Below are 27,812 nucleotides of genomic sequence, written 5' to 3' on the forward strand. Positions count from 1 at the left end.
CGCAGAGGCATCAGAGTAATTTGTTGATATCCTGTCTGGTAGTATTCATTTTAAACTTTGGTATTTCAAAGCCAAATTTATCCCCAGCATAGGGGTTTAATTTGCATTGGGCAGCACAGTTAACAAGAACGTTATCTATATGAAGGGCTGATGGAAGACACACGGGATTTGGTGAGTGAATTTGAAACATTTTAGGGCCGCGAGCCTTTCGATTTCCAGAGGATTCGCTGAAGCTAGCGCTGCTCCTTTGTTGTTATCTGTTTATGGTAGCTAGCTAGTGGCTCAGCTACAGCCAGCGTTAAATATTAGCAAGCTCTCCAGAAATAACAAGTTAAGAAATAAATTAACCGCTCACTTATTTTAACTACATGTGTGACGGTTTAAGTTTGCCACGTTCGTGAAAAGTGTGGTATGCATTTGTGGACACACACTGGAAAAACAGGTTTCCGCTAGCTAGCCGTGCTAACGCTAGTTAGCATTAAGAGCTATTTTTATTAGGCCACCCCTTATTTAAGCCTATGCATTGGCTTGCTTTCTTATTTTGTACATGTTACATTCAGCTTAGTATGTTTTCACTGGCAGGTGCACTGTCTTTTCTTTTAGCATTGCAAGTTGAATTATTTATTTTAGCGCAGCTAGTTGGGATGTCACCTGTGATGCTCAGAAGAGGAAGTAGACAGACTATGTCAACAGTAAATATTTTAATATTGTTCCGGATCTTGTACGCCTTATTAGCAAGTGTTGTATTATGTATTGAATTTTCAGATATCCACGGCAATAATTATAGTATGATTTTACAGGGGTTTGCTCTAAACATCGTTATTATTTATTTATTTTAAGAATTTGTTACTGGGTTCTCCAGCCAGCTTCACAGGTCACGTTTAATTACTTATTTATTTGTCAAGTACAAATGCATTAACTATTGCTTCATATGTAAAATGCAAAGTCAATGCAATGCATACAGGTTTGTAGACGCGGCTAATTTGTAACTTCTGTCTCTGGTTAGGCTGTTAAAATCAAAACAGGAAGTGTAGGGTTACTGTGCTTGGAGTAATACTATACAATAATACAATTCAACACACAGTCAAATAGGGGCAAAGACTTTGTGAAAGTGAAGACCAAAATAAGAACAGACTACATTTACCATTGACTGTGTTATATATGTTTGAGGTGTGTGTGTGTGTGTGTGTGTGTGTTCATGCCCACACATGTATGTCCATTCATTGTGCTTAATGGGCGTGCACATGTTTGTATGTGTATATGTGATCAAAGATTGTAGCCTGAACAATTAATGGTCACATTACAAATCAGATGACATGTCAAAGGGACTGAAAAAATATTGTTAAGAGAAAAACTGCGAATGCACAGTAGTTACTAATAAAAACATAAAAATAATTAGAATAATTAACTATTTTAAAAACCATTGCCTGTTCTAAGAGTATCTAAGAACGATGACCTAACAATAACATAACACAACACATAACATAGCCTAACAATAAAGTCAATAGCAAGTGTAATTCTACCACCCAACATTCATCTCATAAATACTACATTTCATAAGATAATGAGATACAGTTAATATAAGAGTACAACAGATGATGAGTTGATTCAGACTGCATAAAGATACTACAAATGTCAAGTACAAAATATGTGAATATTCTCATGATCAAAAACTAGTAGAAAACAGTAGAGTAGTGAGTAGATATAAAATAAACCTGTGTCAGTAAGGAAGCGGAGGGAAAGGGCTTGTTCCAAGAGGAGTTAAGTGCCTCAACTTTACCTATATTAGAGGTCACTTGCACAGAAACAATGTAGGTTCAAGTACAACTCACAAAAAATGACTAAAATCTAATGCCTCATTGAACACGTGGCTCCAAGGAGTTGAGAGTATATATCCAATATGCTTCCCTTTACAATAACTGATTTATGATAGCGACACCCTTAGGGTTAGGAGTGACTCTCTAAATACCTATGTCTTTCATTAGCATGATCCATGTTTTCATTTCTTAAAGCTGCTTCATATTTAGCTGTTCTCAACTACATATTACACTTGTTCGACCCACGTGTATGAAGCTACAAAGATATATTTGGGCTCTGGGTGGTTGTCAGAGACAACTTTAAGACTTTATTGACTTTACAAAACTTAATTCATCCCACATCCAGGAAGTTCACACGTTACAGCAGCTCAAGAGTCAGAAGCAAGTTAAAGAAAAAAGGAGGGAAAGTGATTGAGTGTTAAAAAAGGATAAAAAAATATTACAAAAATACAAATTAGATAAAATAAAAATAAAATAATGTAAAATCTATTTACACAATTGATGCCTTTAACTTCGAGACAAACAAGAAATTTAAAGATATCGCCTTCAATTTTGGGAAGCTGTGTGTGAAAAATTCATAATTGGTAGTTGCTGCCTTAAAGTATTAATTTCATTCAGATTGTCTTTTTGTCATTTCCTTGATTGCACAGGCTGAACGCACCCCACGTTCAGAGCGGAAGCGGAGAGACTCGTTCGGGATGTTTGATGGCTATGACAGCTGCAGCGAGGAGTCTACCAGCAGCTCCAGCTCAGAGGACAGCGAGGATGAGGTGGTGCCTTCCATCCCTGCTAGTCTGCCCATCATCAAGAACAATGGTCAAGTCTACACTTACCCTGATGGCAAGGCTGGAATGGGTCAGTACATGGGAATGTTTCTGAAACATGCTTTTTGTGGTCCTGTGGAATATAATCCTGCGTGTGAGAATTCGTCAGCACGTTGATGATTTTAACGGATTATATGTGTCTGTTTCGTGGTCTCTGTTTCTCAGCCACTTGTGAGATGTGTGGGATGGTTGGAGTACGAGATGCTTTTTACTCAAAAACCAAGCGCTTCTGCAGCGTGTCCTGTTCTAGGAGTTATTCCTCGAATTCCAAAAAAGCTAGCATCTTGGCAAGACTCCAGGTAACTGCACTGTAAGACCACTACAACAAATGTTTTAAGATTAAACCCATATTATTACACAAATATTGATGTCTGTGTCAATTTTGCAAGGGCAAACCACCAACAAAAAAGGCAAAAGTCTTACAAAAACAGCCTCTCATGGCGAAGCTGGCTGCTTACGCCCAGTACCAAGCAAGTCAGCAGAACCAGGCCAAATCAAAAGCAGGTATGTTAACAAAAAACAGTATTAATAGGGTAACAATGCTGCTCTGTTAAGATATAATACAGTTTTACACTGTTTCCTGTGCCTGACAGTGGTCCCTGCAGAGAGCTTTGACTGGGGTCGCTATATCTGTAGCAATAACACAATCGGAGCTCCAGTCAGCTGTTTCAAGCATGTAAGTAAAGACTGGAGTTAAATAGGTAGAGACTACATCTGTTGGCTTCTTGAATGAATAAAATCATGACTTCCTCTCTGCTTCAGGTCCCTATGGGGACATGCTGGGGAGACATAGAAGAAGGAGTGAGGATCGAAGTGCCCAACTCTGACACCAACCTCTCCACTAAAGTGTACTGGATAGCAGAAATCATTAAGCTAGCAGGTAAGGCTGCTTCTTTAGATAACTTAAGGGCAGGTTCATCTTCCTTCTTTTCCATGTTTTCCAAAAAGCTGTGAAATTGGTAGAGTGCTGATGTCCTCCCCTCACTTAACCCCATAACTGACAGTGTAAGCATGGAGAAAGAGGAAAAGTGTTAGCTTGGAAGATTTGAGCTTGGAGGTGGAAGATGGGGCTATTTTTTTATTATTAAACCTTTATTTAACCAGGTACATATTGAGATTCAAATATAATTCTGCATTTGTACTGAAAAAACTAATTTATAGGTCCATAGCCAGTGTATTATCTACAGTGGACGATGATCAGCATGCTCCTAGTTTGGAGAAGCACACACTGGGGCAAATAAGCTAAGCACTTTAGCCTGCTGCTGTGGACACCACGTTAGTCTGGTTCCGAAAGTCACATAATAACAGGAACTAACTAATCGATCAGAAACAGCAGTTGACCAGCAACTCACTGTGTTCTTTGAGGTGAAATTACAGTTTCTGTCAAAGGAGTTTGTGCAGATGCTGTTTCGGCGCTGTCATTAACTCCAATGCAGGTTTAAAGGCGAGACAACTTTGTACCCCCATTCCACGATTGGCGAGTTGGCATAACGGCATGAAATTCCTGCCTTGAAAAGGCAGTGTGAATAGGAATTTTGTCCGTTTTTCCTGGCACTTCCGCAACGGCCACAGCTGGTCAGACCTAAAGATATCCAGCATCTGTCTCAACAGGGAGCAAGAACCAGCCAGTTCAATCATGTTATGGCATGACTGTGGCCTTTTTCAGGTTTCAATAAATTAAGCGTCCAACATTTTTACCCAAATTTTATGTAAAATAAACACGATGAAACCCTTTAAGTCACAGTTTATTATACCCAATGATGATCTAGTGGTAGCAGTGTGTTGTACAATGTATTTTCTGTACCATGTCATGTGGATTGATGTATGTAGGGCTGAGAATTTGTCCACAGCTCGAATGCACTGATGTGCATTAATTTCGAGCCCTGGACACTGACTCGCACATAATCCACACTGATTGAATACACACTGGTATGAATACTGAGCAACCGAGCATACTGCATCGGATGATGACCATGTGATAGGGTAAATATACGTCTATTAAGGCAAGCAGTTGGACCTTGAGTGGACATTGGTTTGACTGCATCCAGTGTCAAGAATGAGCAGTCAGAACAACCATGTTTTTTGTTGTTGTGTAGGGTTCAAGGCTCTCCTGCGGTATGAGGGCTTTGACAACGACACCAGTAAGGACTTTTGGTGTAATCTCTGCATCCCTGAGGTGCACCCAGTGGGATGGTGCGCCTCAAGTGGCAAACCTCTTGTACCTCCAAAAAGTGAGTCATGTGCCAAATGTCTTGACAGTTTTGTACTTGGGTGGTTGGTGGTAATTGTTGTTGCTGTTATTTTTTTCTTGCAGGCATACAGCATAAGTACTCTAACTGGAAAGTCTTTCTTGTGAAGCGTCTCACTGGAGCTAAAACACTGCCACCTGACTTTAATGCCAAGGTGAGACCCACAAATGCATCAAAATTTTAACGATACTGTTTTTGATAGCCAGTTCCAATTTTTTTAAATCTGAGTAAGACAGTAGCTTATATTTTTAACATAATCATTTCCATATGTGATGATTTAAAAGATTTCAGAAAGGATCTGAAAAACGTATTTTACGTTGACTTTAAATATTTGTTCATGTTGGACTTAAATTCATCCCAGAAGCACCCACTATGATATTATTCAATCCTTTGTCTTTGTTATATTCATGCATGATATGTCACCATAGGTACATGAGAACATGCAGTTCCCCTTTAAGAAGCTGATGCGGGTAGAGGTGGTGGATAAGAACTACCTGTGCCGGACACGGGTGGCGCTGGTGGAGCAGGTAATCGGAGGCCGCCTCAGGCTGGTCTATGAGGAGAGCGAGGACGGGTCAGACGACTTCTGGTGCCACATGTACAGCCCCCTCATCCATAATATAGGCTGGTCGCGCAGCATTGGACACCGCTTCAAACGATCTGGTGAGTTTGATCGGAGCCAGTAACACTTACGTATAAGCAGTGTTTGTGTCTAGGGTTTTAGGACGGCAACAGCTTTGGCGTCTGTTTACTTCCTGTCAGCTTCGGCATTAACAAACATGTCAACAGGAAATACACTGGGGCTTGTGTAGAATGTTGCAGAGTAAGCAGAGTGTGACAAACACAGAGGGTGCAAAACAGTGAAGATGTTGAATACTGTATTTAAAGATATGTATTGTTTTTGGCATATTTAATTTGTTTCTGTTTTTGCTATTAGCGGGATTATAATGTATTGATCACTCAGCATGTAACAAGTTTAACAATAAGAAAAAGCTTTAAAGGATAATGCTGGTGAGATTCTATATTTTTGTTAATGTCAACAAATTCTGTCTGTCAATGCTTTTTCCCTTCCCCACCCTGTGGCTCTCTGACACAACAGAAATGTACAGTGATGTAAACCTCTTTAAAATAACTCAGAACTAATGTAGTTTCATTTTTCACAACAGGTTAGTTATTTCTCAAAACAGCTGGTCACTTGATGACCTGGTTTTTAGTGAAATGATGCATTTGTTGGGGACTGCTTCATGGCAGAAGGATGCTTGACATTCAGTTGATTCTTAATAAATACAGGGCTCATGCTCACCCTGCAGTGTCTAAGCCAAAGCCAACATATCCATATTGATATCATCGTGGTTTTCTCTGATGTGAAAATGCTTTGTCAGGGACACAGAAGACATTTACAACTGATTTCACATGTTGAGTAGTACTGACGAGAAAATTGATACTAGCTCTAGAAAAACTTTATTTTAGGCTGCAGTTTAAAATCTGCACTGACGTTCAAGTGCTGTAACTAAAAGCATTGTAGCTGCTGTCTGTTAATGACAATTACTCTTCTGCTCATATCGGATCCAGTCAATTTCTTTTCTCGTTACACCGTGTTCCCTGAAACTCAGCTCATTCTCAGCTTCTACTGTCTGTAGGCTCTAATTCAGGGATGCTGGACTTGCTTTGACTGGGAGCCACTTTTGTAAAATGACAGAAGGCATGGGGCCAGTTAATAAACAATTATTGATATATATTTTATAATAATAATTTTATACTATTTTTATTGCAATCTGGCACCTTATTTGCATTCAAAATACAAAATAAAAATTCCTAGTGTGAATGGATTTATTTTAATTGTGAAGTAGAAAATGGTCTGCAGGCCACCTGCAACCCCGTTCTGGGCCAAGTTGAGTATCACTCATAGACTGTAAAGATAATGGACTTAGCTACTGTGACATCACCCACTGGTTTGCGGACTACTGTTTTGAAGCCTCAACTTCGAGGTTTCGGGCGCTGCCATTCTGGCTTTTTGGAGCCAGAAGTGACCATACTGGGGCAAAAAGTTGGAGTTGTGGAGGAGTTAGGGGTAGATGTGACTGAAAATCAGAGGACACTGTCAGCAGACAGCCCGTCACTCAAAGTGGCTTGCACTTATTTATGTGTAACTTTAGGACTTGACTATGAACAGATGAGTTACATAAAAATTTACCCCTGTAAAGCTGTCATGAAGGGGGAATTAGCTACAGAGACTGAAACTGTTTTTTCGTACCAGGCTGTAAACATGTTCATAGGGGTCCATAGAGATTGGCCATTCAAGGAACTGCAGTCTTTGGGTGTTGGCTTCATATTTCACCCCTGACGCTTGGTATTAATGCTCAGTGCGGTTTTATGCTCTAAAGCATGTATGTTGCTGAAGCATCTTTAGCCCAGGCAAGTAACTTTGATCTGTCCTGTGTATTTTTCAGATGCTACGAAGAAAACTGAGGGTCAAGTTGATGCTCCTGCACCGTTCTTCCAGAAGGTAGTACAGAGCAACTGTGTTTTATTATTTTTTTTATTTGTTTTTTCTACCCTAAATTCCTCTTTTAAGAAAGAGTCTTACAACTGTGCATTGGTATGCAGGTATGTCATTATCAGACATTGCATAGCTGGGCACTGTGGTTCATACATGGATAACCATGTTATTCTAAATAGATGATGATTTGACAAGTCTGGATTAGAGCTGCAAAGATCATTTGATTGTCAACTATAAAATAAACAGTCAACTAATTTGATGATCAATTAAAAGGTTTGAGTAATTTTCTATGAAAAGAAGCCAAAATTCTCTGATCCTAGTTTCTCAAACGTGAATATTTTCTTGTTTCTTTACCCCTCTTTGTCAGTAAAGTGAATATCTTTGAGTTGTGGACAAAACAAGACATTTTAGGATTTCGTCTTTGGTTTTGAGAGTGATCTGACTGATTGATATTTTTTTTACCATTTTCTGATATTTCATAGACCAAACAACTATTCAGTTAACTGACACAATAATCAACAGATAAATTGACAATAAAAGCAATCAGTATCCAGCTGTAGCCTGGATTTTTTGGTTCTTCAAAGCTTAAAGCAAAAGCGTATGGTATTTAATTTGCCATCAGAATGGAAATTTATCACTGGAACACTAAATCTTATTAAGATATTAATTATTTTCTGCACGATTAAAACTGCCTTTTGAGAGATTTTAGTTAAGTTTCATTTCCATCACAGGCTCATAAATATCACTGAAATATCTTGTATGTCCATCGAGGAGAACCTCACCAATCATGGAAGCTAGAACAAACTAAAAGCTAAAAGAAAAGCCAAAACAAAATAATGCCTGTAACAACACAGGAACACACACACACAAAATGAGACTTGTGTTCCTCAATCTGTTGTCCCAGTGCTTGCTAGGAGGGCTCCCAACACACCTACCTTGTCTTGAACTCTAATGTTGCCTTTATTTCAAATTAAGAGCACACTGTTACTCACAATAACGTCATCCATGATTAACAAATCATTCATCAAACTGTTTTCAAGGAACCACACACAATGGATGAGAATTGACAGGATTAGTTTCGCCTGATAACGGAATGTTAAACCACAGTTAGGCTAACAGGGCCCTGGTATTTAACTTCTTCTGTATGAGTAAAAAAACTGGTAGACATTTAGATCTAATCTATTTGACTGTTTTCCACAGCCCTTTAAAAATGTGAGACTTCCCTACCCAGCAAGCAGTAGTCGTGATTTAAACGCATTGGCTATATTTAGCTCCGATTTAGTCTAGCTACATGTAACCCAAATCTAGCCGATTTAATTTTGAAACTGATTAAATGTAATTTTCGCCATTACAGATGGCGTGACGTATGATATTCAATCACATATGGAGAGTCAACAGTCGTTAAAATATGTTTATCTCCATTTTTTGGACATGGTCTCTACATAGCTGTATAATTGATCACATCTACACTTTGGCTGTAGTTAGACGTCTACCAAATTCTCACTGACAGCCCAAATTCAGCCGTGATTTAGCCTAGACGTCAGGTCTTCATGTAGACGACTATTAGACGTTTTTTAAACCAAAAAATGCTTGCTGGGTAGAGTAGCAGTTTTATACGTGTCTAAATGATGTCATTATTATGACATTTTCGATCCTCATTCAAATAATAATCCTCTATTTGTCTTTTTGTGTCTGAATGTGTATCAGGTGAGAGATGTGGACCAGAGTGGGGAATGGTTCAAAGACGGGATGAAGTTAGAAGCCATCGACCCCCTCAACCTCTCAGCTATATGTGTAGCCACTGTAAGAAAGGTCAGTGCGTTTCTGGACTCTGCAAACATTTCATCACACTGACATTAATGCGGAATAAAAGGATTAGTTCTTGTTGTTTATGCCCAAATGCCTTTGACTCAGCCGCTTCAGACTGACTCCAGCTATTGTGGTTTTCTGTAGGTGTTGGCAGACGGGTACCTCATGATCGGGATCGACGGTTCGGAGGCAGTGGATGGATCAGACTGGTTCTGCTACCATGGCACCTCCCCCTCCATCTACCCTGTCGGCTTCTGTGAAATCAACAACATTGAACTCACGCCCCCTAGAGGTACTGTACACTCTGATCATTGTTTCTTTGAGCTCTTAATAAATGTAAACCGGCATTTGATCCCATTGAGAGGACCACAGAGTTATGGAAGATTTAAAATGCCAAAATAAAACCAATCAAACAAAGAAATTTAGTCAAATACGGTTCACATTGTGATATATACATATATATATATATATATATATATATATATATATATATATATATATATATATATATATGTATATATATATTTCCTTTTTATATATGCATTTACTTTGTCATTATGAAATGAAAACCGCAGACTGTATAAAAATAATGGACATAGCCACCATGATGTCAACCAAGAGTTTGAAAAGTTTTTGAACCCTCAAGTTTTGCATTTCTTTTTTCTTTTTGAGCCAGTAGTGACCATAGAATGGGTGGAGGGTGGAGCTGACTCATGGATTGTTATGACACTTAAATGACAGCCCACCCTTAAATATGTGTAATCTTAAGTCCTGATAAAATGTAAATGGGTGAGTTACACAACCCCGATTCCAAGAAAAGTTAGGACACGAACAAGATTCTGAATCCTTTTGGACATTTAATTAACTGAACTCAGTACTGACAAGATATTTAATATTCAAGCTGATAAACTATTGTTTTTTTGTAAAAACACACTCTCTGAATTTGATGCCTGTAACATGTTCCAATAAAGTAGAGCAAGGGCATGTTTACCACTTTGTGACATCAACGTTTCTTTAAAAAAAAAAACACAGTAAGTTTTCAGGAATCAAGGACACTTATTTTCAAAGTTTTGAAAGTGAAATTCTTTTCCATTATTTCTTGATATACAACTTCAGTTGCTAAACGGTCCGAGGTCCTGTTGTTGTATTTTGCGCTACATAACGTGTCACACATTTCCATAGCAAGACAGGTCTGGACTGTAGACAGGCCAATCTAGTACCCGCATTCTTTTACTTTGAAGCCACACTGTTGGAACACATGCAGAATGTGTCTCATTGTCTTGCTGGAATAAGCAGGGACATCGCTGAAAAAGACGTCACCTGGATGGCGGCATATGTTGCTCCAAAACCTGTATGTACTTTTCAGCATTTACGGAGATGTGCAAGTTACCCATGACATCCATCACAGACGCTGGCTTATAACTTTGAGCTGGTAACAATCTGGATGGTCCTTCTCCTCTTTAGCCTGGAGGACACACCGTCCACGATTTCCAAAAACAATTGGAAATAGGCCCAGAGAAGTCTGCAGTATCTCTGGATGTTGTTGATATATGTCTTTCACTTTGCATGGAGTCTTAACTTGGATTTGTAGATGCAGCGACAAACAGTGTTTTCTGATAGTGGTTTGTCGAAGTATTCCTAAGCCCATGTGCTAATATCCTTTATATAATCATGTTGGCTTTTAATGCAGTGCTATCTGAGGGGTCAAAGGTCATGGGCGTTCATTATTAGTGTTCAGCCTTACATCCTACATGCAGAGATTTCTTCGGATTCTCTGAATGTTTTGATGATGTTATGGATTGTAGATGGTAAAATCCTTAATTCCTTGCAACTGTGCGTTGACAAACGTTCTTAAATGGTTGGACTGTGACACATGGTCTTTTTGAACATTCCACAACTTTTATTGCTTTTGTTGCCCCTGTTCCAACTTTCAGAACGTGTTGCAGGCATCAAATTCAGAATGAGAGTACATTAACATAAAGAAATAAAGTTTATCAGTTTGAACATTAAATATCTCGTCTCTCTACTGTATTCAACTGAATATAGGTCAAAAGGATTTGCAAATTATTACATTTTGTTATTTACATTTTACACAGGGTCCCAACTTTTGTGAAATCAGGGTTATATAAAAATTCACCCCACAAACAGTTGTTATGAACAGGAAAATAAACTTCAGAGATCTAAACCTTTTTTGTACGAGGCTCTCACCATGTTTATTTCTGCAAAGTTGGGCATTTTAACATGGGTGTCTGTGGTGGCTGACTTGCTTTTGCAGCCAGCCTAGAATGGCCATTTTAGGAACAGCAGAATTTTGGCTCATTGGCATTGGCTTCAGTTTCCCCCCAGAGGGGCTCAGACCTGCCAATGGTACATACAAAGCACCAGCATTAGTTAGAGAGGCAGGGGAGCTTTGTTCCCACAGTATACTCACACAACAGCTGTATTGATATCCCTTAAAACAGTAATCAGAAATATAACTAAATGTACAGTCGATAGTAATGTACCTCCGGCTGGTTAGCCACAGGAAGTTGTTTGAATATAAAAGGCTGTCTGTCATTGCTGAAACCAGCTTGTGACAGTGATGAAAAGCTCTGCCTATCGACCTGCCCCCAAGCTGTGATTAGAAATAGTTTTTCATTTTGGCACATGGCCAATAGACCCTTCTAGAGTTTGTGAACAGTGATGGTGTACATAGGGCTGCACAGACAAAATAGCAGTGGAAGTACACTGCCTGGCCAAAAAAAAGTCGCCACCTGGATTTAACTAAGCAAATAGGTACGAGCCTCCTATTGGATAATTACTGCATGGGCGATTATCTTTCAGCTGGCAACAAGTTATTTAACCCCAACTGGTGCAATGAGTTGCTTCTCATTTCCTAAACAACCATGTCGAAAGACACATCCCGTGGTCGTGGAAAAGATGTTAGTCTGTTTGAGAAGGGTCAAATCATTGACATGCATCAAGCAGAGAAAACATCTAAGGAGATTGCAGAAACTACTAAAATTGGGTTAAGAACTGTCCAACGCATTATTAAAAACTGGAAGGATAGAGGGGACCCATCGTCTTCGAGGAAGAAATGTGGCCGGAAAAAAATCCTCAATGATCATGATCGGCGATCACTTAAATGTTTGGTGAGATCAAATCGAAGAAAAACAACAGTACAACTCAGGGCTATGTTTAATAGTGAAAGTAAGAGCATTTCCACACGCACAATGCGAAGGGAACTCAAGGGATTGGGACTGAACAGCTGTGTAGCCTTAAGAAAACCACTAATCAGTGAGGCTAACCGCAAAAAAAGGCTTCAATTTGCTAGGGAGCATAAAGATTGGACTCTGGAGCAATGGAAGGTCATGTGGTCTGATGAGTCCAGATTTACCCTGTTCCAGAGTGATGGGCGCATCAGGGTAAGAAGAGAGGCAGATGAAGTGATGCACCCATCATGCCTAGTGCCTACTGTACAAGCCTGTGGGGGCAGTGTTATGATCTGGGGTTGCTGCAGTTGGTCAGGTCTAGGTTCAGCAACAGTATGTGCTCAAAGAATGAGGTCAGCTGACTACCTGAATATACTGAATGACCAGGTTATTCCATCAATGGATTTTTTCTTCCCTGATGGCACGGGCATATTCCAAGATGACAGTGCCAGGATTCATCGGGCTCAAATTGTGAAAGACTGGTTCAGGGAGCATGAGACAGTGCCTTGTGTACCTTGTGCAGCGGTCAGACTCTACCATCATCAATGCAAGATCTTGGTGAAAAATTAATGCAACACTGGATGGAAATAAATCTTGTGACATTGCAGAAGCTTATCGAAACAATGCCACAGCGAATGCGTGCCGTAATCAAAGCTAAAGGCGGTCCAACGAAATATTAGAGTGTATGACCTTTTCTTTTGGTGGTGACTTTTTTTTTGGCCAGGCACTGTATGATGATGTATAACAGCTTGTTAAGCTACGCAAGAGCATTAACCACCAAAGATCCCAATGCTATCTAAATAAATTGACTCTGACGAACAGTGACTGACTTCCAGATATATGTGTACTTGTAGTAAGTGGGTAGATGACAATAGCAATAGGCCCAATATTAGGTGGCCAAATACATACATGTTTTTGATAGAGAAACCTAGTGTGTGCACCGAAGAGAAATTACTAGCATACAAGTCACTAGATGGTTCAGACTATGTTATCTGTGGATGCAGAGTTTTGTGTCTTGAAATCAGAAATCTTCCCCAGCCAAAGACAAATACACAAGACCACCATCTATGAGGCTTTGGCTATAATTATTAAACCAAAAGGCTATGTTCCTAAGAGAGACTTGTACCTGCTGGCTTGCTAGGTGGCATAGTTCAGAGCTTGATGATACAGTTGTTACGCAAACAGGAATCCTGTCTGTGTTTTATTGTTACACGATAATCCCTGATTGTGTCCACAGTCCAGTAAGAGTCAACACGTTTAATAGATTGCAGCCATAGACACTGGTGGTTTTTGGCTTTATCAAGTGACCACATTACCTGGTGACTTTGGGCTGAATGTGTTTGTGGTTGCTCGTAGTAACTTATGTAAATGATTGGCGTTAGATAATTCACGCTGAGACAAGTATGTATTTAAAATAGATATAAGTAAAACTGAAGGCTTCTTCAAGGACACCTGCATGGTCTGTCTGTGTTTGTAACAGCTGCTGTCGCTACAAGTAACCATGATGCATTCAGCAGTCACCAGTTAACACACTCTCGTGTTAAACAGAAACACCTGTTGCTCCGAAACAGTTGTGATCGTGCTGGCATTCTGTAAAAACTGAGTCTACTATTTGAATATCAATTCTGACAACTGAACATGCATACCAGACATTTTGAATCTGATAACAGTTTTAATTAAATGTTTAAAGCTTACTAACTCCTCTGGATGGCTGGGGCAAAACGCAGATATTTTAATGATGCTATAAAAGGGTCTATGTGTCTCTATCTCAAAAAAGAACCTGTTCCCTTGCACATCCTGATGAACACTTATGAATGTGCTTTGCATTTTTATTTTGGCACTTTAGATCTTCCATACAGAGCCTCTATACTATGCTATACCACATTATACTTGAATGTCATTTCTCTTTAGGTGAATTTGTTGGTAAGAAGTAGTCTGATAACATCTTCTTGTTTATGGTTTCATAATGTTCTGGTCTCAACACTGACTCTGATCCCCAGGGTACACTAAACTGCCATTTAAATGGTTTGACTACCTCAGAGAATCAGGTTCAATAGCTGCTCCCGTCAAGCTCTTTAACAAGGTAGGCTTTATGACTGGTTTCTCCTCTTTGTGTGTGATAAGATTTTCTCATTCTGAGTTCAAAAGTCTGCTGGTATTACTTTTATGGTTACTGATAACAGCAACAGGGTTCCATACTACCACATCTCAAAACAGAAAGCAGCAGGTAAACAGAGCACCATCATGTTTAGTTGTGTGGGAGGTGTTCCTGTTGCTTTCACTTTTGCAGTAACACCAACAATATGTTTGTGACAAATCTGGCTTTACTCAAGTTTTTATGCAAACACTTGTTACTGTTATTGGTCACCAAAACCCGATTTTACCTGTAATGAAAAAACTGGTGTACACCTTTGTCTACTTAACTGTGTCCCTGTAAAGCCCAGTTCAGACCAATGATTCGCGACGAGACAAAACCACTTTAGAACGTTGCAGAGAAAAGTTGCAGCGGTGCGAACTGGCTGTCTGAGCTCGACTCAAGCCGGCTGATGGTGTCACCTGCAACTCAGCTGGTCAAATCGCTGGAGGCTGGTTTTATAATGTAAAGAACACCACCTGTTTCTACAGCCAATCAGCTTGTAGTGAAGTTTGCTGGTCAAGTCAAAATGACCACAGATGTTACGTTCGCTTGCTGCAGCAGGTGCTCCTTCCAGCCGAGCCCTCTGTTTACGCCTTCATGGTGCGCCAGTGTTGGGACAGTGGGTTGCTGCTGCTGCTCGCTGCTTTTAGACAGGATGCCAGCATTGCAGAAGCAAAAGAGGCGTGACATGTAACACAACAGCATATGCCTCTAGTGTAACATGTACTTCATTGTTTGCCCAATTTCTGGACAGTTTTGCACTGTTCTTCCTTTGATTTAGCAGCTACTTTTTGAATGTTCTGCAGAGTTTCGCGCGTAACACGTCGTTATTATGTCACACCGGAACTGCCCATGATCCCGAACTGCCAGCTGTCCCATAGAATCAGGATAGCTTGTCATACGTGTAGGTTTATCCAGTGCATCACTGCCCTGTTTTGACTCCCCTACTGGTGGCTACAAAATGTCCTATTCACATATATGATGAAAGCAGAGTTTGGTGTGTGGTATAACGACACCAGCAGCTGATGCAGCAGGTTGATTCCATGATGTAGCAGTATCCACTTTTCTTCTCTGTCTTGCTCTTCTTGCCTCAGTATCATTTCCTCCTCTGTATACTATGGATTGCACTGATGGTGGGCAAGTTTCAAGTCATTTTGATAGCTAGCTGACTATTTGCTAATGTGTGTGCTTTTAATTTATGTAAATTAGTTAAATTATTTTCTTAACTCTCCTGCATCCTGTAGGAGGTTCCCAATCACGGTTTCCGGCAAGGCATGAAGCTGGAGGCTGTTGATCTAATGGAGCCGCGGCTGGTGTGTGTTGCCACGGTGACAAGAATTGTGCACCGGCTACTGAGGATCCACTTTGACGGCTGGGAGGATGAGTATGACCAGTGGGTGGACTGCGAGTCACCTGACCTCTACCCTGTGGGCTGGTGTCAGCTGACGGGCTACCAGCTCCAACCCCCCGCCTCACAGAGTAAGACCATGATGCATTTCATCGCAGTGATTGTCTAAACTTTTTTGATTGGGGGCCAGATGAGATACTGCAAAAAATAACTGGTGGCCAACTCCCTCTCACATCTTATGGGTTGTTAAAAAAATCACATACAAATAAGACGAACACAACTATTCAACTATCAGTGAAAAGCATTCAACTTTCCACAGTTCCTGAAAGCAGTAGCCCTCACTGATGATTTAATGCTTCTTTGCTATGGCCATGTTTACTACCTACCAGAAAATGTCTACTGTTAGGGACCGTTCATGTGCTTGTTTACCATCTGTTTAGGAAAAGTCATTAGCTCCACCTGTATGATAGTCATGCCCATAGACTGTATAAAGATGGAGGACATGACAGCTCCCAAAAAGTTAAGACAAAACATCTCGATGGCGCCCTGAAGACTGGCTGCAGTATTAGTCATAAACCCCACCCCCTCTATTTTAGAGGATGGGACATGGGCCAAACTAGAAACTCAAAGTACACATCAAATAAATCTTTCCCAAAGATGGATTCTGTCATGTTAGGTAGTTCTTATCATGCTGATGTTCAAGTGTTTGTTTTTCTGATAAGTTTGGTTATAACTAGAAACTTGATGATAAAAAAGGGGGTAGATTAAGGTCATGACTGACAGCTCTGTGTGCCAGGCAGTGTCTTCACTATTAATGGTGCTGCTCGCGATGAGCTGGAAGGGTATATGGGTCAGAACTCAAACTGGCTCCAAATGACATCACCAGTGCAAGAAGGCAGCGGCCCTGTCCGGGGTATTTTGTCTTCCTTTTTAGTATAGTGGGGGTAAGTGGAGACCCGTTGTCCATCTTTATATACAGTCAGATGACTAGACTTTGGACATGTCTTCCCTACAGTATAATTGTAGCTTACATTCAGATCAACTATCCAGCATAACACTAAACAAAGGAACAAGCACAAAGGAATTAAATTAGAGTCACAACCTGCTTGTAAGCTATAAAAATAGACGGTCCAATTAAGGATGACACTGGTGAGTAAATGCATTAGGGGGTCCACAGGGTTGATTTGACGAATGAGAAGAGGGGTCGAGCGCCCCTCATGCTCACGGTAGCCATTAATCAAGCCCCAGAGGTAAATATCATTACAAATAGATATCATTATTTTCTAACTTGCTGCTGTTCTCCAACAGTGTGCTGCCATCATGGTGAGAAAAAAATGGGGCTCCCTCTCATAAACAAGGTGCCAGATATCATACACGCAGCAGCTTTAGTCATAATGGTTCTGTCATGTTTTAATAGAGCCATTACAGAACAAAATACATTACTTTAACAGAACACTCACCCACAAAATGACCATTTTTATATTAAATACTCCCCCTGTGTGTGTTGTGTGAAGAAAACTTTGTTTTTCTGGCTTGTCTCCACAGTGGACAAAGAATCTGAAAACGGAAAAATATTCTAGATGAATAGCAGTAAAAGGGTTCCGTGTTTAACAACAGAAAACTATATCAAAATTGTGTTTACAAACTCTCACACAACTCAGTGCAGTATTACTGAAGTCTCATTCATCCAGTTGTGTGCTCGGCACTTTCCAAATACATCCATTTTTACTACATTATGATTTAAAACACCTGCACATGGAAGTGTGTGCATTTGAATTCTGCTAATGCATTTCTGTTGAGTTGCCGGTGTACACACACCTGTGTTTGTGTTTTATGCAGAAGTGCTAAACTTGTTTAATGAAGATGCATGTTTGTGAAGCACTGAGCATACAACTGGAGTCTTACACATGAACAAGGGGTGCACACAGGCAGCTCAATGGAATGCATTAGCAGAGTTCTAACCCACAGACTTCCCCAGGCATGCTACTTGTATGTAGCATTTTATAATGTCTGTCTGCAAATGTCTCATAGCTTCCTGTCTTATGGTCTTCCCTCAGGTAACAGAGAAATGCCTCAATCTGTGCCCAAGCAGAAGAAAAAGGCCCAGCAGTACAAAGGCCAAAAGAAAAGTGAGTAATCCTTCTTTCACTGTGGATTTGTTTCGCTCCACTCCCTCCTCCGCCTTCTCCTTTCCTCTTCTTCTTATTGTCACTGGCTACACTTGTGGTGGAAACTCTGCTGCTGTCAGATCATCTGCTCGGTGTGTCAAGAATATTTTCACCGGACTTGATGTGTCACACTGCTGGATGTTGTAGAAAGACGAACGTTCTGCCCTTTCCCTTTTCAGTGGGATGGTTATTAACACATAGCCTGCACACTTGGGTGCAAAGTGTTTGAGCTACTTCAGGGGTTTGAGAGCAGAATGGCTGCCAATACGAAAATGAAGTCATTTATTCAAAATGAAATGTCATTTTTTTATTTGTGTGCATGGTGTGTTTGACAAAATCCAAATAAAATGAGTAAAATCCAATTTGCACTTTCATGGTCAAAAATGCATAATTGCAAATTAAAATGAAAGGTTTAAATCACTAAGTTTTCTGCGTACTCATAAATATAACATTGCCATAATGATCATGAAATTGAATGTGTAATGGACTTGTGCAACCAAAACTGGAAAATATTATTGCAAAGTGATGTTTTGAATTTGAATTATAATACCAGCTCATTTCTAATCGAATGGAAACTGACCTTTCATGGCAATGTTTGTATTTTTTATGAAGAGGCTTCAGAGAACAACCACCACATAAAAGTTTCATTTTCTCATCCTTATTTAAACTTGAAAATGAACTAACTTTTACATACGATTATGACTTATGTCTTAATTTTAGTTTTTTTCTAATGAAAATTCCTGTAATAGAAGGATCTTTTGTCAAATCTGTCTAAGTCATTGACTGAATGAAATAATGGACGTAGCCACCATGACATCACCCATTTGTGTGTGGATTCCCAATTTGAAGCCTTCAGTTTGGCATTTTGGTCGTTGCCGTCTTGGATTTTTGGAGCCAGAAGTGATGATATTTTGATGAGGGGGTGGAGCTAACTCTAACGCTAGCTGCTAGCTTTCTAAAAACAACGTATAGCCTCATACAGCAGTAATCCCTCTATCATCACTTACCCACTCTCAGTGTGTGGTGATGTTTTTTTCTGCAGAGACTCTGCCCTCTGCCTCTATTCTTCTTATTTTCTGTATTCGGAGCATTTATAGTCGTGTGACCCCACAGTGCTCAGGTGAGGTCGACCTTTGAGGTGCGTTGGCTTAATTTTTCAGCTCTGGGGGTTGCCGCTTGGTCAAAGTCCAACATTATAAGTTGACCATGATTAAAAAAATAACCACTGAAAAGACCATTTCCATTTTACTTTTACTACAAATTAGCAAAAACCAGGAGATTATTCAAAAGTGTAATTTAAACAAGGTCACTGTTGCACATTGTCTTCCAATTTGCAAAAAAAGAAATCTTGTTCAGTAAATTTTTTCTTATGGCAATGTTATGCTTAGGTGTAAGGTGGAAAGTTTTATTATTCTCCTTTTGATGATGATTTTTAGACATAAAAATGAAAATTGGATTTTTACTTTTGTTTTAATTTTGTCATACCATTGGCATGCAAATGGAAAATGAAAATTTTAGTAATGTTAAATAATTGAAATATTGGCAGCCACATCCGTTAGGTTCAGTTGCTGTAGCCTTGTTCATGGTTCAGTGTATCTGCTTCCTTGGGTCTGGCAGTCTGATTACAGCTTACCAGGGGCTTATTCAGATGGGCATATCAGTGACAACAGTGTGAGGTTAAATTAAAATGTCACCCTAAGCTGTAACCTTTTTGACTTTGCTTCACAATACATCATCTGAACATCAAGAACGCGTTCTGGTTGAATTGAACCCCTGTGTGTAATAAGCCCCTGGTAGCTTACCCGAGTCTGGCTTGGTGTTTAGAGAGGAAGATTCCGGTTGGTCGACGGCCCTTCAGTCAGGCAGGCAGGAGGAGGAGCAGCTTCTCGGGGGACGAAGAGCAGAGTCCGCCCCCTTACCCTGCCCAGGGGCCCTCTCGGCCCCGACCCCGAACCCACCTCCACCAAACCCACAAATCAGGTAACGTCACACTAATGATAAAACTCCAGCACGGCACCGAGCCTCCTGAGGCTCGACGGCATTTTTAACAGAAGACAGTCCTCTGAGTCCCACTCACAGGGCCTCGCTGTGGAGCTGGATGCTGCTGATGCTGCATGTCCTACTCTTAAATCAACCTCACTGTCATTGTTCTCACATGAATATTCCCTCATGTCAGTGAAGGTCTGTACATTTATTTCCACTGCGAAGCAGTCACAAGGCATGTTTGTTTCATTTGATATATTTTTTGAAGTAGTTATCTTGATGCCCATCTTGCATGTGAAGTTAACATTAACACCTGGAACAGAGACAAAGGCTCCTCCAGCATTTCACTCAAAGTTCATGAACACAACTGGCTCATCTGCACTGCTGTTCTCTCTCTCATCTGTCTCTGCCCCCGTCTGTAGAGTCTCTCCTGCGAATGAAGGAGGAGACGGCCGAGGTGGACGAGTTTACCTTCTCACAGGGCACCTCTGACCAGGAGAGCAACGGCTCGGGCAGCTACTACATCAAACAGGAGCCCTGAGGTCAGGATGGAGCGGCACCAACCGGGACAGGACGCGCCTCTGGAAAAACCCCAGCAAGGGATCAGGAACATGGAGAGTCAAACTGGCCTGGAATCACACTCAGACCAATGCCACAGGCCTTCTATGGAGTCAGTACAGGAGATGCCGCTGACAAGGAGAAGAGGGTCGCTTTCATGCTTCTGGAACATCCCTCTGAACAGTTTTCTTACCTTGTAGCTGCGTGTGCACATAATCACTCACCAAACCTGGGTCACATGTTTGGGCATTCTCTCTCGTACCACCTACAGAACATCATTCTCTCCTCTCCAATCTGAAACATCCAATCAGACAAGAGATATTTGGATGGATCAAGAACAACGCTTTTTCCACAGAAATGGGAGTCCTGCAAGTTGACACCAGCCCACCCTGCCTCTGCCACAATCTGGGCCGCGTACAGAGACCTGTAGAAACTGTGAGAACCATTTATTGAGCCAGGTCTTCAGTTTTTTTTTTTTAGTTTTTTTTTTTTGTGTGTGTTTCTGTTTTCAGGTTAGAGAGTCAGCCACTGAACGGCCTGAGAGGAAAAGAGAGGCTGGCAGTAAGAGGAGCAGAGTTGTGTATATTTTGATTATTTTCTTCTGAACAATATTGCCAGGTGGACTTATACTTTGTTAATAGTACTTGAAGTTTTTTTTTCTTTTCTTTTGTAATGATTTTGGAGTTGTTTTTGTCTTAATGTACTTTTTTGCATTTACATTTTTGGTGGCTGTGTGGGGAAACTTAATGTGCATTGTTTCATAAAAGTGATTATATACATATAGTATGTGGAGACCTATTCAAATAGAAATACAGAGTATAGATATAAAGGATTGGGATTTAAAGAGAGATCGTAGTACAGTGCTGCTGCTCAGCATTACTGATATTGGTCTTTGTTATTGAGTTTATTCCAATATTGTCCAGAAGATTTCCACAGCTGCTGTCATTTCTGATTTTAACATTACAGAACCCAGATCTGTTCAAGTTTAATAATATTATTCATATTAGGGCTCTGTCATCACCTCAGCTTCATTCAAGTCACCAACATGAAATAGATGCTGTAAAATGTCTAGGGCTGCAACTGATTATTTTTTGATTAAAGGGACAGTTCACCCCAAAATCAAAACGATATCTTTCCCCTCTTACCTGTAGTGCTGTTTATCAGTCTAGATTGTTTTGGTGTGAGTTGCAGAGTGTTGGAGATATCGGCTGTAGAGATGTCTGCCTTCTCTTCATATAATGGAACTAGATGGAACTCAGTTTTTGGTGTTCAGTTTCAAAAGAAATACATTTGAATAACTCAACAGCAGTGTCTCTGTCCAGAAATCATGATCCGGTCACTCAAGATAATCCACAGACCTTGTTGTGAGCAGTTTCATATAGGAACTATTTTCTTTCTACCAAACTACACCCATCAACCATATCACTGCGCTAAAGGAAGTGTACATCTACTCATGGACGAGAGGTTTGTGCTTGTGACACGAGATTTAAACATTATTGGCGTCCTGTTCTGCTGAGCTGTAACGCTGGGGCCCGTACACGTGACATATTTTTTGAGCCCTCAAATCCACTATTTACAATGTAGATGCACGGAAGGGGCGCTCAAATGCTTGAGCAAAAACATTGTGACGCGCAAGTGTTCCCAAGCGCCTGTTTTTCAGCTGCGCCTCAACATAAACAGAGTTCAACTTTTGTAATGCAGCAGCGTGAACCACATGTTGTGAGACAAGCAACAGACTTAATCAGCCAGCAGGTATCTTTACCCTCTTCTGTCAATTTCAGCCTGTGATAAATATTGAGAAGAAGTTGATCATTTTTAGTGCAGGTCTGCCAGAGCTTTACATCTGTCCCATGGACAATATTTTAGACCTAATACACACTACAAAATGATGCCTGGAAGAAAATCAGCTATGCACTCAGGTATGAGTAGGCTATGATACGCTGCTGGTTACAGTCACTTAGCAACCTCAGACGTAAACTGCCTCTGCGCTCTTGAAAGTTGGCAAAGAGTTGGCACAGGAATAGACACGGCAAATGTCCTGGCCCTGAGCTAGCGCAGTGGTGCTAGGTGAGCTAGCAGTAGATGCATGCTTCCTTCTGAACAGTGACACAGATGTGCGGGTGTAGTTTGGTACAAAGAAAAAAGTTCCTACATTTAACTGCTCACAACAAGGTCTGTGGATTATCTAGAGTAACCAATCAAAAGACACACTGCTGTTCAGTTTTTCAAATGTATTTTTTGGCACTCTGAGCACCACAAGCCAAGCGCCATCTAGTTCCACTATATCTCCATAAATAGCACTACAGGTAAGAGTAAAGATATGTATTTTTGTTTTGGGTAAACTGGCCCTTTAACACTTTGATTTGTATTAATTGTTATGGGCATTTTTTCAGACAGCTTTAATGTGGCATTTAACAACTGTATTTCTTTCTCATATAGCAAAACTTTGCTGTTGTAGATACATATTAGAAATGCTCTCACACATTCCATTAGGCTTCCACTACCACTGTATATTTGTTGGCTACATATTAATATCCTTCAGCTGTGTGACGTGGGCATTGTGAGGTTTTTGATACAACTACTTTTATATCCGCATTTTTAGCTAAATCACTTCCCAAAACTGAAAAAACTCTTTACACAACCTTTTGCATTTACTGTCTAGCTGGTAAACCTGCATGTAAATTACTAGAGATGACGTTTTAAGGATGAGATTTATCAAGAGTGCTTATCTGATGAGGTAACAGTGTCAGGTCTTTGATGGCATAATGTGGAGTTTTAGTAGGGACCTTCACAGTAATCACAGCTCCCACTATACCACAAAGTTGCTGTAGTAAGAATTCAGTAGTGCTAATGAGCCTAGGAAGATCAGTTTTCTTATAGTAGTTTAAAAAAAAGCTCTTTCAGGAATGTTTGAGTTATCTTTGTGAATATTTCGTTGTCCTTGTGCTGAAATGTTGAACAGAAATGACAAAGCTGTGGAGACGATAAGCTTTTTTTCCAACTTAGTTTTAAAGAAATTCTAAACAAATTAGCATAGCATGAGTATAAGTGAGCTGCAGGGTATATTGTACAAAAGAGAAACCTTACTGGTATGATAGGGTACACTCTGACATGTTCTTCTCGCTGTCCAGCCCTACAATATATACTTTGAACCTTCACAGTTTGGATGTAGCTGCTGTCAGGGACGAACCTCAGTCTTACCGGAGAGACAGACAACACAGCTGACCAACGCTGGCCTTGTGTACTGTATCAGCCACACTGTACAGTATATTAAAATATTACAGATGCTGGCAGACGCATCACTTACATACCGTCAAAGGTCGCACTAAGGTCGCACTACAAGAGTTATTCAGATTGCAGATGCAGGTGTTTATGTTGTCTTTTGGACCATGTCTGCTGTATTTATACCCAGAGGAGGACGCAGTTCCATCTGGAACTTATCCTCCTCACCTGTATGGAGTCTTAAGTATGCCATCAGATTTATAGACAGCATTAAATTATAGTCCATTAATACAGTTCAGATAGTTTATTTAGGTAATGCATAGAAACTACATGGTAAAGATTTCTATGACTTTATTCTATCTTTAAAGTCAAAGTAAAATTAAAACAATTAAAACTTAATTAATGTATAATTGATTTTCAAAAATTTGGAATGTATTCATTTTATATAATGAAACACTGAAAATGTGGCACACTCCAGACTCCATATTTCAGCAATTGTAGCATCAAACTTTGGTTTCTGTCAGAGGTCAGACTCATTATCAAGCAGTTTTATTGTCCAAATAAGGAAAAAAAAGTTAAATATTTCACTAGGGTAATATGCAAAGCATTCATGTTTTTTTTTTTTTTTTTTAATTAATTATTATTATTGCTTAGGTTGTTCTCATGTCAGAGCCATATGTATGCAAGCTAGTTTATGATTCACCTGAGCCACAGAATAACAGGTTTGTTGTTAATAATGAAACATGAACAATGCACTGCTTTTCCAATAGTCTCTGAGGGCAGCATTCACAGAACACGACAGAATCTAAAAGTGGCATAAAGACATAGATTCTATATATATATTCTTCATGACTATGATGGTATGGAGTTACAAATCCTATTTCGTCAGAAATCCATGCTTGGCCGTGGAAAAGACAAGACTCCTCCTTTCATTCTTCTTAGAGCTAGATTTTTGCAGCTGTTTATCTACTACCTCCTGATGCTAGCCACGTTTAGCTAAAACAAGAGTGTGAAATAGACTATGGCAGTGTGTTAGCATATGCAAATGAAAATGATTACCTAAAAGCGATCCACTTGAAGACTAGACACCAAACATGGAAGAATTTTATCACAGCACATGAGGTAGTCTTCTAATTTGAATGATATGCAATAATAATAGATCCCATATTATTTTGCTATGTTAAATAAAACTTATAGCACCCTCAAATGTCATGATCACTACATTAATATAATTAACATGAGATAATTTAACAAAAATGCTATTGTATAACTGTGATTTTTGTGAGCAAGGGTTCACATACAGAATACTCACTGTATGGCCAAAGGCTGTATTGAAATGCAGAGCAGATTTAAACTTCTCAGTGACGGTAAAAGATCCACAATTTCTCTTTCTACCAGTAAGGTTCATGATTAGATTCTCAGGAAGTTTGTGTTTCTTTTTTTGGTTGTAAGGGTCGTTAATACAAGTCTGAATCAGCTGGGTTTAAACAGCTCAGAGGCATCTTCATTATGTGCATCTCTTCTGTGGAAGCAAATAAGTGCCGTAATAACCAGAAAACTTTTAAGCAACTGAAAAAGTACTAAAGAATTTAACCCAAACAGAATACATGATGCTGAAATGTGGATTACAGCTAATTTACCTGATGTGGTTTTAGTCCCATAGTTGAAGGTAATTTCAAGTGTTTTATTTCTTTATTTTTTATGAGAATTTTTTTTTTTTTAATTGTTGAATGCCTTTTAAGGTTCCTGAATACAGATTAAAAAAATCTCTCCAGTTTAAGAATACTTATATTCTAGTTCTTTATAATCCAAAATGGACATTTATTGTCATCTTAATTAATTTGTGCACACAAATAATTATGTTTAACAAGATAATTAATCTGGTTTAACATCACTTTTGAATAAAAGTTAATATTTTTTCCCTAAAAGATAAAAAAAAATGCAATCTTTTCATATGTCAGGGCTTGGTGAAATCCAGACGCCAGAATTCAAGATGAATAAAGGTTTTTATTAAGGTTACTTCTTCCTTGTTTTAGTGAAGCCCAAATAATGCATCACTTGCACTACAGCATCTTGCAAGGGGAATTTTGAGCAACTTAAAAATATATTTTTCCTTTAGAATTTTTGACACTTGAATTTCTATTGTAAAATCTAAATTTTCTAAATTTTGGACCATTCAAAATTAACCTTAAATAAAGAGTAAATTCAGTAGTATTTAAATTTCCACATCAGGTATTCAGTAATGGTTGAATTTTACATTCAGGTATTCATTTATTTTTAATGGAATTATTAGGGGCCTTTTTTGCTTCCATACCATTCAAACAACAAAGGTCTTATCTCACTAAGCATTTCATGTGTTTTTGTCTATTTTTGTAGCTTTTGTCTTCATGGTAAATTCTGTATTTGAGTGGTGACACAAACACGTGTGTTGCTTTTTTGTAGTCTGATTTGCTTTTCATGGCTTCCTGTTCTCCTTTTATTTCTTTACGGGATGTGAGATTTGTTTTCTACCAGTTTCCTTTTTTAATTTGTCTCCTGATCAGATTGGATACAAAGCTCAGCTGAAAGGCGAAGCTTCGAAGACCAAATGAGCAATAAAAGACAATGTCTCACAATCATTTGAAACAGATAGGAGTTATTTTCCTCTAACGTTGGAGGCTGAAAGACGCATTAAAGTACTTCATGACCAAACTGCATTAATATCTTAGTACAAAAAAAAGACTGTTCTATGGACTAACTGCTGCTACCCTTCTCTAGATTAACCCTAAATAATTAAAATGCACAATCAACACTGTTTTGGATCTTCTGTTTCTCACCTTTCCTTGTAGATATTAAACTTTCTTATTTCACCTTGATCCCCAAATCTAAAAATGAAACAAGTTTGACCTCCATCCATGGGTAGCTGTGTATTTAAAGTGTGTGGGCATCAGTAGCTGGAGATGGAAGCAATGAGTTGATTTGGGAATGGGGTGCACTGATCAACAGAATGCATGTAGAACAGAACACGTTGTGCCGATGTCGTGCTGAGCTTGTTTTTATTTTGTTGTAACCGTCATTGGTTGTTCCTCAGTCTGTCTGTGTTTTTCCTCTTCCGCTGCGATCAGAAAATGTATGGAAGCCTATTTCTGCCAAGAAAAGAAAAATAATACATTTAAAGTTGGGCGTGATATTAATTCAAAATTTGGACTTAAACTTACTTAAATTTTAAAATGTTCTTTTTTCTCAGTTTTGACCAAAGTTTAATGTTGTTGCGTATTTTCATTTAGGCTCAACTGTCTCATAGTTTTGATGGAGTATTTCATATTGTTGAACCACTGTCATTATTTTGGCATACAGTTACTTTCCATGAGTATATTTTCCCCTGGCAGTAATGGGCTTCCATAGAAAGGACTCTGTTGTGGTTGCAGAGTTCTTCCTGCACCTGAACTGGTTCTGCCAGATGTGGGCAGTGGTGAGGAGCAGGCTGGAGTTGGATATTTGTTGTTTTCTTGGATACTAACACGGGTCTTTTGTATGTGATAGCCCCCCCTTCCCCCCCTCCCCGATTATATTAAACCATTATATTGTGGTGCTATATATATTTGATAAAAATGACTTAATGTATTGGGATTACTATTGTCTGAAAATAATTGTGCGTTGAGAGGGTTATGGTGCAAAATTTATTTTGGATACAAATGAAAAAAAAAAATCTATGTTAATAATTATAAATCTATTGATATTAACACTGACCCCTGAGGTACATTATTAGATTGCAGTTTAAAGTTTGTACATCTTTTTGATAGTGTATACCATTTTCCTTTCATATGGTAAATTTGTGCTGTGATCAAGCTTTGATAGACTTTGTAAATAAAGCCAAATGTTTGGATCATAATATTGGTTGTAATGGATGGCTTCTTTGTTTACAAGCATTGCAAACTGTTTCCGCATGGCTGTGAAAGTTTATCTGGTGATTTTTGTAAGATCTGACTTTTACACTGAATAAAAAAAAAAGGCTTATGACTTCAAA

The 27,812-nt window shown here is 39.3% G+C and overlaps 1 protein-coding gene across 2 annotated transcripts; it reads left to right on the forward strand.

Annotated features, from left to right (window-relative positions):
* Positions 1-11: 11 nt before the first annotated feature.
* mbtd1 (mbt domain containing 1) lies at positions 12-27,812 on the forward strand. Of its 2 annotated transcripts, XM_049563132.1 has the most exons (17): positions 12-171; positions 2,468-2,672; positions 2,807-2,940; positions 3,031-3,145; positions 3,235-3,317; positions 3,404-3,521; positions 4,738-4,872; positions 4,956-5,044; positions 5,319-5,553; positions 7,341-7,396; positions 9,098-9,202; positions 9,344-9,491; positions 14,391-14,473; positions 15,772-16,006; positions 17,933-18,004; positions 19,868-20,023; positions 20,449-27,812. In XM_049563132.1, the coding sequence occupies exons 1-17, from the start codon at positions 151-153 to the stop codon at positions 20,565-20,567; spliced, it is 2,109 nt and encodes a 702-aa protein (XP_049419089.1). In that variant the 5' UTR covers positions 12-150; the 3' UTR covers positions 20,568-27,812. The 2 variants fall into 2 exon arrangements, with proteins under 2 accessions (XP_049419089.1, XP_049419090.1); XM_049563133.1 differs by lacking the exon at positions 19,868-20,023.

Source organism: Epinephelus fuscoguttatus, linkage group LG20 (genome assembly GCF_011397635.1).
Source record: "Epinephelus fuscoguttatus linkage group LG20, E.fuscoguttatus.final_Chr_v1".
In the NCBI taxonomy this organism is placed as follows: domain Eukaryota; kingdom Metazoa; phylum Chordata; class Actinopteri; order Perciformes; family Serranidae; genus Epinephelus; species Epinephelus fuscoguttatus.